At 48.9% G+C, this 18,819-nt stretch overlaps 2 protein-coding genes across 8 annotated transcripts in view; one reads left to right on the forward strand and one right to left on the reverse strand.

Annotated features, from left to right (window-relative positions):
- The window catches only part of WDR33 (WD repeat domain 33), a 110,409-nt gene extending 105,918 nt beyond the window's left edge, over positions 1–4,491 (forward strand). For 6 of the 7 annotated variants that reach the window (XM_045575116.1, XM_045575120.1, XM_045575117.1 and 3 more), the window contains 4 exons: positions 222–385; positions 480–572; positions 1,190–1,405; positions 3,376–4,491. In XM_045575116.1, the coding sequence (XP_045431072.1) occupies positions 222–385; positions 480–572; positions 1,190–1,405; positions 3,376–3,605 (703 nt within the window). In that variant the 3' untranslated portion in view covers positions 3,606–4,491. The remainder of the gene's footprint in view (positions 1–221; positions 386–479; positions 573–1,189; positions 1,406–3,375) is intronic. The other variant, XM_045575121.1, reaches the window with a different exon arrangement.
- Positions 4,492–5,155: 664 nt separating this feature from the next.
- On the reverse strand, positions 5,156–7,707 carry SFT2D3 (SFT2 domain containing 3). Its single transcript, XM_045575122.1, has one exon. It carries the CDS (start codon positions 7,625–7,627, stop codon positions 6,977–6,979), a length of 651 nt encoding a protein of 216 aa, XP_045431078.1. The 5' UTR covers positions 7,628–7,707; the 3' UTR covers positions 5,156–6,976.
- Between the last annotated feature and the right edge of the window lie 11,112 nt (positions 7,708–18,819).

An 18,819-nucleotide genomic window follows, 5' to 3' on the forward strand; every position in this document is an offset into this window, starting at 1 on the left:
AAATGCTCACTGCTATTATTCCTCAAAGCCTAAAAAAATTAAAATAATTCTACATTCTGATATGTTTACTTCCTGCCTGTAATATTTGGATTGTAACATGTGTACCTTTAAAAATGCACAGTTTACGTTGTATCCTGCCTTCTTATATCGTGTGCTTCCTTGTCGCGGTATGTAGAGGGTCAGGCCCACGCTGACGGTGACGGTCTGCTGTTTGCTCCCAGCTTCAGGAGAGGCGCCCCCCCGAGGCACGACGGCCGGGCCCCCCCGCGAGGCCGGGACGGCTTCCCCGGTCCTGAAGACTTCGGTCCAGAGGAGAGCTTTGATACTTCTGAGGAAGCTGCCCGCGGAAGAGACCTCCGGGGCAGAGGCCGGGGCGCCCCCCGAGGTGTGTGCCGAGGACCCCGGCGCGGGCGGGCGGGGCGGGCAGCGCTGGGAGCGCAGCTGAAATAGCACTGCGTGTGGTGTGTTCCTTTGTGTAGGAGGAAGGAAGGGTCTGCTTCCCACTCCTGATGAATTCCCTCGCTTTGAAGGAGGTCGGAAACCAGACTCCTGGGATGGAAGTCGAGAGCCAGGTGAGGCAGGAGACCGCCTGGGGCTGTGGTGACTCCAGGCAGCAGTTCCTGGACCCTGGGGGCCCGAGACCCTACAGGCCCCCCAGGTTCTCTCTCTCCCACCTGGCATCACCACGGAGGCGGGATCGTTTCACCCTGCAGCCAGCAGCCTCGCTGGCGAGCAGGATGGCGCGCACAGACGGCCGGGGTCCTGCTTCCCCTGGGCCGGGCGCTTCGGCAGGGCCGGCCGGACCCAAGACGGCAGCACTCTCTTCACTGCGTTGTTCCGTCTTTGGAAATCGTAGTTAGGCCAATTGAAGTTTTCTCCATCTTAATTGCTGATATGGCAAATATTGTTAGCTATAACTCTCATAAATGAAATCTCCCTTTGGGGTCCCCAGAAATTTTTAAGGCTGTAAAAGCTATCCTGAGACTTAAAAGTTTGAGATCCACTTTTCTGGACCTCACCTGCCGCTTAATTCAGGTGGTAGGTTGATTTCTGATCTTGACCTTTCATATATGTACTCACGGTGTGATTCTTGCATGAGTGATGGTTACTAATTCTTAACAGCATTTTTCCGTCTGCTTTTGGTCATATTGTAATATGATGAGATTGTCCGTTTGTGTTTCTGTTTCAGGGCCAGGTCACGAACATTTCCGTGATGCTCCCCGCCCTGACCATCCCCCTCACGACGGCCATTCCCCAGCTGGCAGAGAGCGCTCCTCTTCTCTCCAAGGCATGGACATGGCATCCCTGCCACCTCGAAAGCGCCCCTGGCATGACGGGCCAGGGACCTCTGAGCACAGAGAAATGGAAGCCCCCGGGGGTCCTTCGGAGGATCGAGGCGGCAAAGGTAGGTGGAGGCCGGTTTCCGGTCTGGGAGCTGTGGAGGCCTCGCCCCCAGGCAGCCCCTCCTGGGGGTGCCTGTTCCCTCTGCCCCTGCAGGGCAGCTGACTCCCTCCCGGGCATAGGCTGCGGGAAGGCACACGCTCCCCAGTGTGGAGCAGGCGCAGTTTGTGGGCTCACTCCTCAGCCAGCCGGCGCGCTCACTCAGGCTGGCGCCCTCGCCTTCTGCACAGCTCTCCACTTGCTTGCAAGAATCTGCTTTGCCCTGGCTGGTGTGGCTCAGTGGTTGGGCATCGCCCTGTTTGCCAGGAGGTCATGGTTCCATTCCCAGTCAGGGCACAGGCCTGAGGAGTGTGCAGTAGGCAGCTGATTGACGTTTTGCTCTCCCATTGATGTTTCTTTTTCTCCCTCTCCCTTCTCTTCTCTCTCAAAATTCTTAAAAAAAAAAAAAAAAAAAAAAAAAAATCTCTGCTTTATTCAAGTTCAGCTCTTTGTCGGGGTGCCCAGCACTGTCGCTGTTGGGGTGCTTTCTGCACGGATGCCTGCTTGGAGCCCTGGAGCGCTCTCCGCAGTGCGTGGGGGTGGGCTGGTCCTCGCCCAGGCTCTGCTGTTTCAGCCCACAGTTACAAAGACGGGAAAATGGTCTGGAAGGGCTGTTTTCAAGTGGGGCCATTAAGATTATTTCTACAACTTTTGGATCTTTATTATTATTTTTAAATGTTTTTATTAATTTCAGAGAGGAAGGGAGAGGGAGAGAGAAAAATCAATTATGTGAACTGATGGGGAATCAAACCATGACCTCCTGGTTCATAGGTCAACATCAACCACTAAGCCACTCAATTGGGCTGGATCTTTGTTTTTGATGCAGCACTAACATTTAGCAAGGGCAGGAGCCACCTAATGCTGATGACAGCTCTGGGCTAGGTTAGACAGGGCTGTGGTGCGGGGTGTGGTGTGGAGGCTGCTGGAAAGACTGCCATGTGCTCCATACCCAGGTGACCTGTCTCCCTGACAGAGTTCTGGCTTTTGTTCTTGGCAATTGTGTGGCCCTTCTCCGAGCACACCCCTCAGCCACCAGATCTCCCATCTCAGCGCCCACTTTGCTGCTGGTCTGCAGGGGCACTCAGCACGCTGTTTGGGTCCTTGGTCGAGGCCGGTGGCTAGTGTGAAAATTACATCCCAGCGGACAGCTCTTTGCCCTGTGCCTCTGGGGTTGGGCTGCACTTTGTAAGAAAAGAAGCTAAAATTACTCCTTGGCTAACTTTCCTAACCTCTTTTTCTTGTCCGGACTCAGTTCCATTAAAAAATTTAAGGCAAAATGAGTTGTCAATAATCTTCTGACAGTGCATTGTGGGAGAGGTGGCCAAATTCTAGCATCACGTGAGAAAAAAAAATTTAAATCAGAATTTTAGTGATACCTAAATTTGTGTGTCCAAGCCTAGGACAAATAGAACTACCCCTGGGAGAAACCATTCTAAAAACTAGCATTTTTCTTCCTATGCTTTTGTTTTTCAAGAAATATTTTATTTCACTACATAAAAGGAAATCAGAGTGCCACCTAGCTGTGGGCTAACCTAGTGAATGCTCGTTCTAGGCCAGCATCTGCAGCCACCTCGCCGCAGGTGCTTCCCATTAAATCAGGGCTGTGGCACAGGAGGTGAAGGGACTGTGCACCGGTGAGGCCTGGCGTGCCCATGACCTCCAGAAGGTGCTGTGTCTCCTGGCCTCCCGCTGTCTGTCACACAGCCTGCAGAACATGGGTCTAGCTGATGTGAAGGGGCCTGGCTGGGAGTGACAGTGGTCGAGAAGAGGGTGGAGGCACAACCCTTAGTGCACCGAGTGCTCGTGTCCTTAGAGCTGTTTGAGAGAAAGACCCAGAAGCATTGTGCTGTCACCACAGGGTACAAGTTTGTACCAGGAGTTAGTAGTAGTCTCTGATGTTAACAAGTCACATGTCAAATCTATGTTTCATTTTAGGCCGAGGGGGCCCAGGACCTTCCCAAAGAGTGCTGAAGTCTGGGCGCTCCAGCTCCTTGGATGGAGACCACCATGACGGCTACCACAGAGATGAGCCTTTCGGGGGCCCTCCCGGCAGCGGCCCTCCTTCCAGAGGGGTCCGGAGCAGCAGTAACTGGAGTAGAGGGAGCACCATGAACTCTGGTCCGCCACGGCGAGGGGCTTCAAGGGGCGGTGGGCGGGGCCGGTAGAAGTTGGGGTGAGTTCCCCCGGCCTCTCTGGACAGTATTTAACAACTTCTCGTGGACTCACCGAGAGAAACAAGGAAGCCTGCACCTTGTCGCCCTGAACTCTTCTGGGGCAGCTGAGCTGGAGCCCGAGGTCTTCGGGTGAAGACACTGCTGCTGGCCCCGAGCAGCGGCCTTGTCCTGTCCTGGCCCCCTCACTGCCCGGCTCCTGCATTGTTTTGTGAGATAAACGCTGGAATTTTTTTTAAGTGTCACGAGACAAGGAGCACCTCCTCAAAATTAAGTTTATGTTCAATTGGAAATTTGTTTCTATATGTACAGTTTGTCAGAGAAAAAACATTGTTTTTGTATGAATACAGAATATGATTTATGCAAGAATTAACAGAAATAACTGGTTGTGATGCACTTGCCTTAAGGAAACCCTGTTTCCACGTATCCAGTCTGTGGAGGGCGTAGTTAGTGCTTATCCCTGTAGCACCCTTGATGGAGCCGCTGTCAGTCTAAATCAGTTTCACCTGTGAACTTGGTTTTTAAATTCTCATCCAGCCATTGTATTCTTATTTTTGTAATAGAGAAATACCTTAAAACTATAACATAGGTTGAAGTAGATTCAAAGCCTTGGTTAAACACATTCTGGCAGATGGAAAATTATATGAGGAAGAGAAAATACTCTCATCCAAGCAGGGGTTCTCCCGTGGGTGCATCTCCTAATAATCACCTTAGACTCGAACTGCCTTGTTTCCAACGAGAGGAACTGCTGTAAGCCAGAAATGAACTACATGTATCCTTTGGATGACTTTAAATCATTTCACAAATTGTTCAAGTTGAAAAGAATGGACCAAAATGTCTAAAACAACTTTGTAAAACTTCAATTGCTTTCTCTTCCATACCAGCATTTATAAGGCTGAGGATAGTCCTAACTTAAAGCCAGGAAGTTATGGTCTACAACAAATCTCTTTAGTTTTAAATGTTACATTTGGCCCCATTTGGAATGGATGTCAGATGTTCAGTTTTATTTTTATTTTTTTAAAATATATTTTATTGATTTTTCACAGAGAGGAAGAGAGAGGGAGAGAGAGCCAGAAACATCGATGAGAGAGAATCATCGATCAGCTGCCTCTTGCACACCCCCCACTGGAGATGTGCCCGCAACCAAGGTACATGCCCTTAACCGGAATCGAACCCGGGACCTTTCAGTCCGCAGGCCGACGCTCTATCCACTGAGCCAAACCGGTCCCGGCAAGATGTTCAGTTTTAAAAGGGCTCCATAGTACTTCCTATAGTGGCCCTTACTTTGTTTTTATAAGAGGAAAAGTTTTTATTGGAGTTGGGCATTGGAGACAAGCTTTCTGGGCAAACTTGGTGGTGCTGCTTAGAAACTCCCCGTCCTAAGGGGTGTTGACAGCACACGCAAGAGTGAAAGCTATAACTTCTGCAGGGAGGGAATGGCAGGCGCCCATCCAGGGTGTCAGGATCGCTAAGGCAAAGCGGGTAATTTCCTGTTCTTTGTCAGCACCGCAGGCAAACATGACTGGGTAGCTCAAGACTGCTTCAGGTTTGTGGCTCTTCGTTTTGCCCTCCACTGGTCTATATCAATTCTGAGAAGCAGAAAAGGGATTGTTTTTTTCTGGGAATATGGTAAGAAACCTTAACATTTTATGCTTTTTAATTTTTAAACACAGTACCTCAGTAAGCAGAATAGATCACATTTAAGAAAAGTTTTTATTGAGTTCAGAGAGAGGAAGAGGAGAGAGGGATAGAAACATCAATGTTGAGAATCATTGATCTGCTGCCTCTTGCACACCTGCCACTGGGGATCAAACCTGCAACCAGGGGATGTGCTCTGACCAGAAGCAAACCTTGAGCTGCTTCATGGGTTGGGGCCAACCACTGAGTCACACCAGCCAGGCCAGATCAAATTTTGAGTATGAATTAGAAAAAAGTGAAATCTCTACATTATATATATTTATGATATATATATACACACACATTTTAAAGCATCACTATTGAAATATGTTGTGCTTTCAATTTTATAAAAGGTAGATTTTCAGTCTTGAATTCTTGAGAAAAGGTTGGGAAAGCAATATTTACAAACAACATCATAAAAATGTGCTAATTGTGGTAAAATCTTCCGTTGTGAAGATTCTAGAGAAATTTAGAATTAGAGATTAACTAGCAGGTAGTAAGAGCAGCCAGGAGCACAAGATTTTCCAGTTAAAAAAAATAAACCTCTCCCTGAAAACTGCATTTGCTTTTACACTTGAGGTAGGTAAGCCTGTTTACTTTTCCAGGAACCAGGCGTCATCTTAAAGGAAGGCTGTGGGGCGGGGGAGCTGGGAGTGGCCTGTAAGCGCCTGTGGATGCCTCACTAGTGTCACGCTGGTGGCAGGAGCGCTGCTCGGACCTCAGAGTGTGGAGGTTGGGTGGGAAGAGGAACAGGAACCGCCTGGAGCATGGGAATCGAGGCTCTAGAGCAGCCCCGCCCCGCCGCCCCGGGGCTGAGCGAAGTGATCTGCAGTTTGGCTCTTCCAGGAGCTGTCAGCTGAGAACCGCAGAATTCCTAACATTCTAATACATTTCCCATTCTGGTTGATACACAGCGGCTACCCGTGCAGTTTTATGGACTCATTCGAATATTCGGCCCATACCTTCTGGCAATGAATTAGGTGTGCAATCAAGTCACAGAAAACATGCTGGACCTAAAAGGAAAACTCAGATGTGAAAAGCATCGTACGTTGCATTGGGATTGCCCAATTCAATCGCTTCAAAAGCAGATAAAGATGACACTTGACTGTGGTTTCCATCAAATCCGGGCGCTCTGGTTGTAGAATTCCTCCTCAGGAGGCCCTCATCTCAGTTCCGTCCAGACCGCGGGCGCCGCCGGCTGCCGGCACCGGAGCCTGGGCAGACCACGCCGCGGGGCGGGCCTGCTGGGCACCGGCGGGGCCGGGCGGGCGGCGGGCAGTGGGTCGGCGATCCTCTCGTCATGGATGCGCTCTTCCTCTCCGAAATCAAGTTTTAAAACAAGTTTTTACCGCTCAAACCGTGGTCTCTTGACTCAACCACTGAGCGCACCGGCCGGGCATCAGTACAGATTTTAGGTCCTCTGCTTTCCTCAAACCTCATAAAGCGCATTTATAATTTCAATAAAAAATGGACGAAGTGAACCCTCGGAAGTACTTAACGCCGTCCGGTGGCTAAGTTAATGTTTAAGCCGATCCCTCTATGGGTCCTCTCAGTGAAGGATGAGGAACAGTCTTCAGGAGCCGAGAGGAGACGTTTTCCTGCGGGGCGGAGGGCAGCTCCGCCCGAGGCAGTCACCGCGCCCCGGGGCGTCGCAGCCGCTCCAGCTCCCGCGGCGGCCTCTCCGGCTCCTACACCGGCAGCGCCTGGGCGAGGCGGGCGCCCGGGCCCCACCGCCCGAGCAGCAGGCGGAGCGCGGGGCCGGCGCCGCGCGGGAGCAGCGCCAGCAGCGCGGCCAGCAGCGCCGCCACCTGCGCGCAGGCGCCCAGCGCCGTGAGCCACGTGCTGCGCAGGCGCAGCGCGGCGTACAGCGTGCCGCCCAGCGCCGCCGCGTACAGCAGCGCGGGCCGCGAGGGCCGCTCCTCGCCGCGCAGCAGGCGCCCGCACGCCGCGCCGCCCCGCAGGACGGCGGCCCCCGCCAGCGCCAGCGCCGAGCCCAGCGACCAGAGCAGCGCGAACTTGCGGGCGCGCAGCAGCAGCACGGGCGCGTGCAGCGCGGCCAGGCCGAAGCAGAGCGCGGCCAGCAGCAGGCACGCGCCGGCCGCCGCCAGCCGCTGCGCGCGCGTCACGGGCGGCAGGCCCGCCGGGCCCGCCTCCGGCTGCGGCTCCCGCTGCGGCTCCGCGGGGCTCGGCGCCCACGCCCAGCGCAGGCCCGCGCGGCCCAGCCACGCCCCCGCCGCGGGCTCCTCCGCCGTCCCCGCGGCGAGCAGCGGCTGGGCGGCCGCCCCGCCGGCCTTCCCCTGCGCCAGGTACTCCTGCAGCTCGCGGTGGACGCCCGCCATGCCGGGCCGGGCGCGCCGCGCGCGTCCTCCGAGGCTGCCTGCCGGAAGCGGCTCTCCCACTGCGGGCCGGCCGTGGGCGGCGGCGGGGCGGGGCGGGGCTGCGGCTGCGCGGAGGGGCGGGGCCGGCCCGCTGTGTCTCCGCCCCCCTCTCTGCCGCAGTCACCCGCGCAGGCGCCCTGCGGCCCGCCTCCTGGCACACCCAGTTGGGGGGAGGGGTGATAGGGAGCTCCTCTGGGGACCGGCCTTTTGGTGTCTTACTTTTTTTTTTTTTTTTTTTTTTTTAATATATTTTATTGATTTTTTACAGAGAGGACGGGAGAGAGATAGAGAGCCAGAAACGTCGATGAGAGAGAAACATCAACCAGCTGCCTCCTGTACACCCCCTACTGGGGATGTGCCCGCAACTCAGGTACATGCCCTTGACCGGAATCGAACCTGGGACCCTTCAGTCCGCAGACCGACGCTCTACCACTGAGCCAAACCGGTTTCGGCTGGTGTCTTACTTTTTAATATAAATTTGAAGATCTAATTGACCTGTTGAACGATTTGTGAGTTGCCAGCTGTGTGTTTTGACCTCATGGACGCCAGGATCCTGGGTGCGCCGTGCTGCGTAGTTTTACAAGAGGTCACAGTTGGGGAAATTGAAACACACGGGGATCGATGTGTTTCTAAAACTGCATGCTAACCTGCAATGACTTTAATAAACTTTTAAGAAGTTTAGACAGGCACGACTGGAAATTCTATAAACTGCCACAAGCTACAGGCCAGTCCGTTGTAAGTTTGGGGTGAGTTGTATTTAGGGGCAAGCCCAGCCAGAGGCCAAGCAGTAAATTCTTTGGCTTGAGGAAGTAGTGTCTTTTTAAAAATATATAATATATAGGGGCTGCCTCTGGAACACCCCATATGGGATCAAGCCTGACTGGGATTTCCTGGTTCATAGGTTCCACCACTGAGCCATGCCAGCTGGGCAAGATTCTTGAGGAATGTTTATTGGTAGGAAATAAGTTTCAGTCTCTAAACCAGATATGGGAAATACTTTTCTAATTCTTAAGTTTTCTTTTCCTGAGGGTGCATGTGTGAAAGTTTCCATTTTGTATTCTCTGGTTCCATTTTAGATTGAAATACTTTCACACTTGATAATTGTGATCATCAACTACCGTGAGAATTCAAAGCAAGGTCTTGAGATATTTGTACACCCATGTTCATAGCAGCATTATTAATGATAGCCAAAAACTGGAATGGACTGAAGAGTCTATCTTCAGATGAATGAATAGTGGTATCTACACTAATAAAAGAAAAACATGCAAATTAACCATCACTCTGCCACACCCACACCCAATCAGAGTGAGTATGCAAATTAACCCAAAGATGGAGGTTAATTTGCATATTGAGGCATGGAGCGGGGAGTGGTGTGAAGCCTGCTATGAGGGAAAGGGAGGCGGCAGAGGAAGCTACTGGAATGGTGCTCCAGACAGAAATGAGGATACGTCGGCTCCCAGGCAGCCGGGGAGCAGGGAATGTGCCAGCTCCCGGGTAGCTGGAGTGGGGAGCGGGGACTTGCTGGCTCCATGGAGCCTGGGAGTGAAACCAGTGGCCTATTCTTGCACAAATACCATGCAATGGGCCTCTAGTCTACACTAATAAAAGAGAAACATGCAAATTGACCCTACCTCTGCTATGCCCACAAGCCACACCCACCAGCCAATCAGGAAGGAGTATGTAAATTAACCCAACCAAGGTAGCTGTGGCCACAGAGCGAGCAGGAGGCTTGGGTTTCTCCAGCAATGGAGGAAGCCAAGCTTCCCGCCCGCTCTGGCTGGCCCTGGCCTCCGCTCAAGGCAATAAAAGTGTCAATTGTAAAATATAAATAAAGCCCAACAAAAATGACTGCGGTCATGGAGCAAGCAGGAGGCTTGGGTTTCCCTGGCAATTGAGGAAGTCAAACTTCCTGGCCTGCCCTGTCCTCTGCTCAAGGCTACAAAATTTCAGTTATAGAAGATAGATAAATCCCAGATACCAAGCCCTCCGCTTGGGTTGCCGGGGGGCATCACCGGCCTGCAAACCACCACAGGCCCCTCGCCCAGGCCACCCCACGCCCCAAGGGAACCCCCACCCTGATCTGGGACACCCTTCAGGGCAAACCTGCTGGCCCCCACCCTTGCACCAGGCCTCTGTCCTATCTAATAAAAGATAATATGCAAATTGACCATCACTCCAACACACAAGATGGCTGCCCCATGTGGTCAAAGATGGCTGTCATAAGATGGCCAGCAGGGGAGGGCAGTTGGGAGGGACCTGGCCTGCTGGGGAAGGCAGTTGGGTGGAACCAGGCCAACGGGAGGGCAGTTAGGGGTGACCAGGCTGGCAAGGGAGGGCAGTTAGGGGTGACTAGGCCTGCATGGGAGGGCAGTTAGGCATCAATCAGGCTGGCAGGGGAGTGGTTAGGGGGTGATGAGGCTGGCAGGCAGAAGTGGTTAGGGGCAATCAGGAAGGCAGGCAAACGAGCAGTTGGGAGCCAGCAGTCCTGGATTGTGAGAGGGATGTCCTACTGGAATTGGGCCTAAATGGGTAGTCAGACATCCCCTGAGGGGTCCCAGATTGGAGAGGTTGCAGTATGAATTTTGTGCTCCGGGCCTCTAGTCCTTATAATAAAAGGCTAATATGAAAATTATATCTTCTAGAGTTCCATCCACTGGGAGTTTGACTATGGGGCTGTGTAGAACGAAGGAAGGCCCCAGCCAGCAGCTGGCAGCCAGGGAAAGGAAGGCCCCGCTCAGCCCTGATCAGCCAGGTCTAGGGACCCTAGCCCTGCACGAATTTCCCGCACTGGGCCTCATATATATAATATGTGCTAGAGGCCCAGTGCAGGAAATCCTGCCAGCCTGCCATCAGAACCACCTTCTGCCCGCTTGCCAGTCCCCAGTCTGGCCCCGCTGCCACCCACCCCTGTTCCCTGTGGTTCCCCATGTGCCATCCAGAGGTCAGAGCCTATGGGAGCGGGGAGGGACCAAGAGGTCTGCCTTCCGCCCTCTCGTCAGTCCCCAGTCCCAGCCTGCTGCCACTCACCCTGGTTCCCTGTTGGCCATCCAGGGATTGGAGCCTGCGGGCTGGGGGTAAGGACCGAGAGGTGGTTAATGCACCTTATAGCAAATGGTTGATCGGTCATTCTGGTCGTCAAGCCATTATGTTGCTGGCCTTTTATTATATAGGATATATAAGGACACACGCACACACACACACACTAGAGGCCCGCCTGTTCCCTTTCACAGTCCAGGAGTCCTCGGAGTTTCCTACTGACACCTTAATTCCCACGCTACAGTCTGATCTCCCTCTGTGGGAGGCAACCGGGCTGATCACGGAAGGCGCTGCCCCTGTCACCTGCTGCCGCAGCCTGCCCTCACCCTCACAGCCGCTGGGCTTTGTCCAGAAGGAGGTCCCACTGTCCTCATTAGCATATTATGCTTTTATTACATGTGTATATACATATATATACACACACATAATGGAATATGATTCAGTGTTAAAAAGGAAATTCTGACTTACATGAATGCACCTTGAGGACATAGGATACTAAGTGAAATAGATTAGTCACAAAAAGGTGAATACTGTGATTCCACTTATGTGAGGTATGTGTGTAGGTCAAATCATACAGAGAACAGAATATTGGTACATAAATGATATTACCTAATCATTTATAAAGCTGTGAGATGGAAAACACAGGTTCTGGGATGGGAGAGAATCTACCCAAGACCACCAGAAAATTGGGGTGATAGGCAGGGTTGTGAAATTTTGTTTTTAATCTTGTGAGCTGCACTTTATATGAAGAGGGCTTCCCTGGAAATCCTATCTAATAATAGAGTAATATGCAAATGAACCATCACTCCACAACAAAATGGCAGCCCTGCTCGGGGAGTGTCCTGCCTGTCCACAGGAGCAGTGAGGCTGGATCCGACTCCAGAGGGGTTTTTGATCCACCCCAGACAGGGCAGCCAGAGCCTGGACAGCAGTTGGCCTGGCGGCGGCAGCAGAAAAGTCCCTAGACCTGGCAAACAGCCCAGACAGCAGGGCGTGGGGGCTTCCTTAGCGCTACAGCAGGGAAGCCCCAGGCCCCGCAGGCAGAGCCGGGGCAGCAGGGCTTGGGGGCTTCATCTCCATGGTTACAGTGAAACCTCCAGGCCCACAGAGAGCAGAGAACCATGGGGAGTGGGCCTGAGCCAGCAGTAGGACATCCCCTGAGAGCTCCTGGGTTGTAGAGGGTGCAGGCTGGGCGGAGGGACCCCGTGCATGAATTTTGTGTGCTGGGCCTCTAGTAGTAGTATATTAGAGTAGTATATAAAGCCACAAATCTGCTCTGTTCTGGTTCTGGCACTGATAGAAGGGACATAATAAAACCCTTGACCCTGTCCCTTCAGCCACTGCAACAAAATTCAAAAATCTATAAGCTTGATGCCTCTATTTGCCTCCATTGTCCCTTCAACCTTCTTCATTCCATGTGTCAGCAAAACTCTTCATGAGAAAGTCACCAACTACTGCTTTGTCTCGTCCAAGGAAGATTCCCTTACCTTCCTTCAGCTTCCAGGAGCATCTCACACAGCTGCTCACTCCCTTTTAACCCAATAGGCCTGCAGGACAGCACTTAGGACGAGTTGTACCGTCTCTCCTCTCTGTTTGCTCTTTTTCCAGCTCCCAGGGCATTGCTGCTCCTCTCTTTCCCCCGTGGCACTGGAGAGAATAATATGGATGGAGCCGCTTTAAATTGGATTTGGAGCTGCCAGCTCAAGAGGAACTGCCTCAACCCTTAGGAATGTTCAAATGGCAAAATGTCCCTTTGGACTGGGCCGAAAGCAACGCTGTATCCCAACACTGTTCAAGGATAACAAGAAAGCGGAAATTATGACCTCCAGACTGGAAACCAAAAACATTTTCAGAATTAGCACCACTATGTTAGCTTATCTGCACGCTAGAAAATGCCTTCCTTGTGTTGATGATGTATTTGATGCAATTGTCTTTCTTTTCTCATAAATGCCTCTTTTGTCTCCTGAATTGGAACTTAGATTCTGCCCAGATCTCAAAGAAATGCTTGCTGAGTCTCACTTTGGTCTTTAGTTTTTAGCTTAACAACATATCTGGCGTCAGCCGTGGGTGTAAAGTGGCCTCACCTTCATGGACTGGCGTTCCCTGGGGCAAGTACAGTACCTGGAGAGCCTGTTCTGTGCTCACGAAGCCCACCAAGGGCCTGTATTTAAGATCTGTAGGGGTTTTCACCGCAAGGGCAGTGGTGGGGGTGGTGATTGTCCATGCCAGCATGAGGCTGCTGAGCAGGAGTTTTCTTCCACAGAGATATTTCTCCCGCCACCCAGGAGGAAACCGGCACCTATGGAAGGTTTCCTGGAAGGTGAGGAGCTTGCTGCTGCGTGAGAAAAATAAGTGCCCACCTCCCCTTTCTTAGGACTTTCGTGGCTCTCACACTTGTAAGAAGTACCCCGGGGTGGGGTGGGGTGAGAAGCTCACAGGAGTTTTTCCCGGTGGGTTTCTGTTTGTTTGTATCCTTGTCTTGTTTCTGTTGTTCCTTGTTATTCTGTTGTCATAAGAAAGATATTTCAGAGGAGAGGGCACAGGCATAAATCCTAAAACTAATCTGCAGATCTCATCAGAACAGCTTCTATATAAACAAATTACCTGAGTCTTTCAGTTAACATCTTTTATTATTATTTTTTGGGGGGGTCTGGCCATGACCACTTTCAGGGGAATTAATAATATGAGACTCCCACTCTCCAAAAGTTCCTCAAAAAAGTCCTTCTTTGTGAATTCCAGCTAGTTATATGTACAAACATTTTGGTTCTTCCTCTTGAGCCTTTTTTTTAGTAAAATCAACCAACGTAACCAAAGTAATTTAAAACTTGACTAGCCATTCAGGAAAACCTTTGGTTCCATCTCAGGAACTGCTCCCAACCCCACCACCTTAAAGGAGGGATCGAAACCTCTTCGGGACCATGGAATGCATTCTTTGACAAGCAGAGGCTTCTAAAAGACAAAATGACTCCTCTCAAAGGATCTCAAAGGAAACTGGTCTACATAGAGAAAATATAAATACCAGTATAGGCTTGGGGAAATGTTCATGCTTCCTAGTAATCATGGAATTTCAAATTAAGACAACTTTGCTCAACCATTTTATACCTATTATGTGTAGCACATTACAACTAATATAATACACATAATAGCACACTGCTGGGAAATTTCTGGTGAAATTGATATGCTCACATTTCTACTGACAGAAGTTTGCATTATCTGTTTTGGAAAGCAACATGACAATAACTATTAGGAGCTATAAAGTTTTTTATAGACTGAATTTCATGAACAATAATTTCACTCTAGGACACTTATCCTGGAGAAATCATTTTTCAGTGAACAATGCAAAGATTGATACCATTGCAATGAATTAGTTATTAATCACAGGAAAGCAGCAAGGGAAGGCAAAACAAGCGTGTTCCCTGTAAACCACCAGGGGCGGGAACCGTAGAGGAAAGACACACATGCCCTTAAAGCTGGGGTGACAAGGGGATATTCTTGCCTGCCAATCACACGTGGACGGAGATGGTGCTCAGAACGGGCATGGCCATTTCAAGGATATGAAGATTTGGAATACGTACCTCCCTGTGCTAAACTCGTGCTTTCGGGACTCCGGGACTCACTGCTCAGGCCATTCTCTCTCAGTTCTCTTGCATTTGCCTGTATGGCCCATGGCCATGCAGATCCAGCATGGACTAATGGGCTGTAACTAGCCTGATGCTGTACTGGACCGGCTCCAACATATAAAGGAAACTCTGGACACTGGCTCTGACTTTAGCTCTACTGAAGCCCCCAACTACACACTTCTAAGGGACTAAGGGAAATGGGACTTTGGATACCCAGAGGTGTAATTCCATGGAAGTAAAGTTTTCTACCATCTCATTCTCCAACTGGACCTCAGGAAATCCTTATTCCAGGGGTTCCCCATAAACCCCACTACCAATAGGGGGAGATGTGGTATGCTCCCCTATCATACTTGTCCTTTATAGCCTTGTTTATAATCACAAATACTTGAAATTGATGTCCAAAAACTACAGGTAAAGTGAACTATGCTACATCGACTACAGGTAAAGTGAATTATGTTACATCAACCAAAGCAATTCTTGTCATAGCTACTAAGATAATAATCATGAAGACAATGAGGAAATTTGGGTTATGTTTTTGAACATTATCTGAATAAAGCAAACTATAAAGTTATATCTGTGAAACAAACTTTGACCATCTGAGCAGATGCTTTAAAATTTCTTTATGTCCATACTGACAAAATATTTCAAATATTTTAGTAATTCTATGATCAGAAATTTGACAAAATTAAGTATGATAGAATTTTTAAAAGCTTCCTCAACAACTCCCAATCCATCTTGCAGAAAATTGGAAATGTAAACAGCCCACAACTGAGACTAAACAAACCAAGGAAAAATACAGGAAAGAAAAGCAACAAGAAAGCCCACTGCACAGGAGAACATATTTGCAAATGTTAACATCCAATAGGGTTTAATCCAAAATTTATAGGGAACTCATACAATTTAACAAAAAGGCAGAACTCCAGAGGTGCACATGTGATTTTGTGCAGAGGATGGACTGTTGACTGTGCTGCTGGATTGCCCTAGTGGGAAGGAGACAAAAGCTCAGGACTGTGCTGAACCCCAGTTCTGGGCGAGAATCTGGGAATCCAGATTCATTGGGGGAGAGACTAGACTGGCAGTGAGGAAACTTGAGGGTGCCTTTCTCTCAAAGGTGCTTGCAGCGATAGGGCGGGGATGACAGGAAACCAAGGCTGTAGGCTCTACCCTGAAACTCCGCCCCATCCAAGCTGAGCACAGAAGCTTTTGCAATTTTGCAAGTCTAGTCGAATAAGTCTGTCTCCTGGCATAAACACAGCTGATCCTTACAGCCAGTTGGCCTGGAGGTTAACTCCTCCCACTGATACCAACAACAATCAAGACTTAACTACAACAAGGCTGTACACACACACAGTTCACAAAGAGGTGCACCAAGAGTGTCCACCTCAGGTATCTGGGCAGGCTTAACCACTGGCCCATATAGGACACCAAGCACACAAAGCTACCCTACCAACTCAGGGAAGCAGTGAAAATGCGGAGACAAAAAAAAAAAAAAATCACAAACAAAAGAAATGGAGGAAAACAAACAACTGGAGATAGAGTTCAAAACCACGGTTATAAGGTTTTTCAAGAATTTCCTAGAAAAGGATGATAAATTTAGTGAGACCTTCGAGGATATGAGAGAGACCCTTAAGGTTATGGAAAAGGACCAACTAGAAATTAAACATACACTGACTGAAATAAAAAATATTATACAAAGACCCAACAGCAGACTAGAGGAACACAAGAATCAAGTCAAAGATTTGAAATACAAAGAAGCAAAAAACATTCAACTGGAAAAGAAAAAAGAATCCAAAAATTTAAAGAGTGTAAGAAGCCACTGGGACAACTTTAAGTATATCAACATCAGAATTATGGGGGTGACAGAAGAGAGAGAGCAAGATACTGAAAACCTATTTGAAGAAATAATGACTAAAAACTTCCCCCACCTGGTGAAAGAAATAGACTTACAAGTCCAGGAAGTGCACAGAATCCCAAACAAAAAGAATCCAAAGAGGACCACACCAAGACACATCATAATTAAAATGCCAAGAGCAAAAGACAAAGAGAATCTTACAAGCAGCAAAAGAAAAACAGTTAATTACCTACAAGCACCCATATGATTATCAGCTGATTTCTCAGCAGAAACTATGCAGGCCAGATGGGAGTGGCAAGAAATAGTCAAAGTAATGATTAGCAAGAAACTACAACCAAGAGTACCCTACCTAGCCAAGCTGACATTCAGAATTAAAGGTCAGCTAAAGAGCTTCACAGATAAGAAAAAACTAAAGGAGCACATCACTACCAAACCAGTATTATATGAAATGCTGAAAGGTATTCTTTAAGAAATAAAAATTATGAACAACAAATACGTATCTATCAACAAGTGAATATAAAAATCAAGTGAATTAAAAATCTATGAACAGAACAAACTGGTGAATATAATAGAATCAGGGTCATAGAAAGAGAGTGGATTGACAAATCTCAGGCGGGAAAAGGTGTGGGGGTGCGGGAAGACACTGGATAAAAATTATAGACATATGGATGAGTATAGTGGGGGGGTAAAGGAAGAGGGTGGGATGGGAACCAGGTGGAGGGGAGCTATGGGGGGGGGAAGAGGAACAACTGTAATAATCTGAACAATAAAAATTTATTTAAAAATAAATTTTAAAAAATTTAAAAAAGAAATATCCTATCTACCCTGTTTTCCGGAAAATAAGACAGTGTCTTATATTAACTTTTGTTCTCAAAGATGCGCTAGGTCTTATTTTTAGGGGATGTCTTATTTTTTCATGAAGAAGAATACGGTACACATTTATTGTTAAATGAAAATAAAGGAAACGTATTACCTGTATACGGTACGGTAGTACGGTAGTTGTCAACATAAACCAGACAAACTGTGAATCCTACAGTATCAAGAACTTACTTATTGCCGAAACCGGTTTGGCTCAGTGGTAGAGCGTCGGTCTGCAGACTGAAAGGTCCCAGGTTTGATTCCGGTCAAGGGCATGTACATTGGTTGTGGGCACGTCCCCGGTGGGGGGTGTGCAGGGGGCAGCTGGTCGAAGTTTCTCTCTCATCCACGTTTCTAACTCTCTATCCCTCTCTCCTCCTCTCTGTAAAAAATCAATAAAATATATTAAAAAAAAAAACCGATTTACTCATTTATTCAATAACAATCATGTCATCATCTTCTGGAACATCATCATAACAATCCAATTCCTGAATTTCCTGGTGAATTTCTTGTGACTCCATTTCTTTTAGAATCAGTGGACCAAATCTCTCATGTTTAGCCTGGGGAGGGGGGGCCTTATTTTGGGAGGGATGCCTTATATTTCACTCAGAAGGAAACCTGTAAGTAGGTCTTATTTTCGGAGGATGTCTTATTTTTGGGGAAACATGGTAATAAAAGTAATATGCAAATTAACTACCACTCCATTCAAGCCACGCCACAAGTCATGTCCACAAAGCCAATCAGAGTGAGTATGCAAATTAACCCCAACCAAGATGGCTGCAGCCACAGAGAACAGTTGAGAGGATTGGGTTTCCCTGGCAACGGAAGCCAAGCTTTCCACACACCCTGGCTGGCCTAGGCCTCCACTCCAGGCTACAAAGTTTCAATTATAGAAGATACATGAGCCCCATCAGAAATGGCTAACAGCCACAGCAAGAGCAGGGGGCTTGGCTCTGCTCCAGGCTACAGAGTTTTAATTGTAGAAGGTAAATAAATTCCAGATACTAGGGCCTCTGCTTGGGTACCAGGGGCGTGGCTGGCCTGCAAACCACCACAGGCCCCTTGCCCAAGCCATCCCACACCCCAAGGAACCCCTACTCTGATCCAGGACACCCTCCAGGGCAAACCAGCTGGCCCCCACCCGTGCACCAGGCCTCTATCCTATCTAATAAAAGAGTAATATGCAAATTGACCATCACTGCAACACACAATATGGCTGCCTTCATGTGGTCAAAGATCCTGTCCCATGTGGACACAAGATGGCCACCACAAGATGGCCAGCAGAGAAGGGCAGTTGGGAGGCACCAGGCCTGCAAGGGAAGGCAGTTATGGGCAATCAGGCATGCAGGGGAGGGCAGTTGAAGGTGATCAGCCCTGCAGAGGAGGGCAGTTAGGGTTGACCAGGCCTCTAGTTGGTTTATAAAGACTTCTGTTTAATTGGCTTAAAGGAATTAAATGCTTATATATATATAAATTAAGAAATATAACAGAAAATAACCCAAATGTGTTTCCGGTTTTGAAAAAACATTTTATATTAAAGCTAATTAAAATAGGCATGTATTGCCGGGACCAGTTTGGCTCAGTGAATAGAGCGTCAGCCTCAGATTGAAGGATCCCAGGTTCGATTCTGGTCAAGGGCATGTACCTTGGTTGCGGGCACATCCTCAGTGGGGAGTGTGCAGGAGGCAGCTGGTTGATGTTTCACTCTCATTGACGTTTCTAACTCTCTGTCCCTCTCAATTCCTCTCTGTAAAATCAATAAAATATATTTTAAAAATTAAAAAAAA

The sequence above is a fragment of the Pipistrellus kuhlii genome, unplaced genomic scaffold, assembly GCF_014108245.1.
Source record: "Pipistrellus kuhlii isolate mPipKuh1 unplaced genomic scaffold, mPipKuh1.p scaffold_m20_p_66, whole genome shotgun sequence".
Lineage (NCBI taxonomy): Eukaryota > Metazoa > Chordata > Mammalia > Chiroptera > Vespertilionidae > Pipistrellus > Pipistrellus kuhlii.

What these genes read in the sequence shown, in the direction of transcription:
- SFT2D3 (XM_045575122.1), bottom strand. Translation starts at nt 7,627, where the DNA reads ATGGCGGGCGTCCACCGCGAGCTGCAGGAGTACCTGGCGCAGGGGAAG.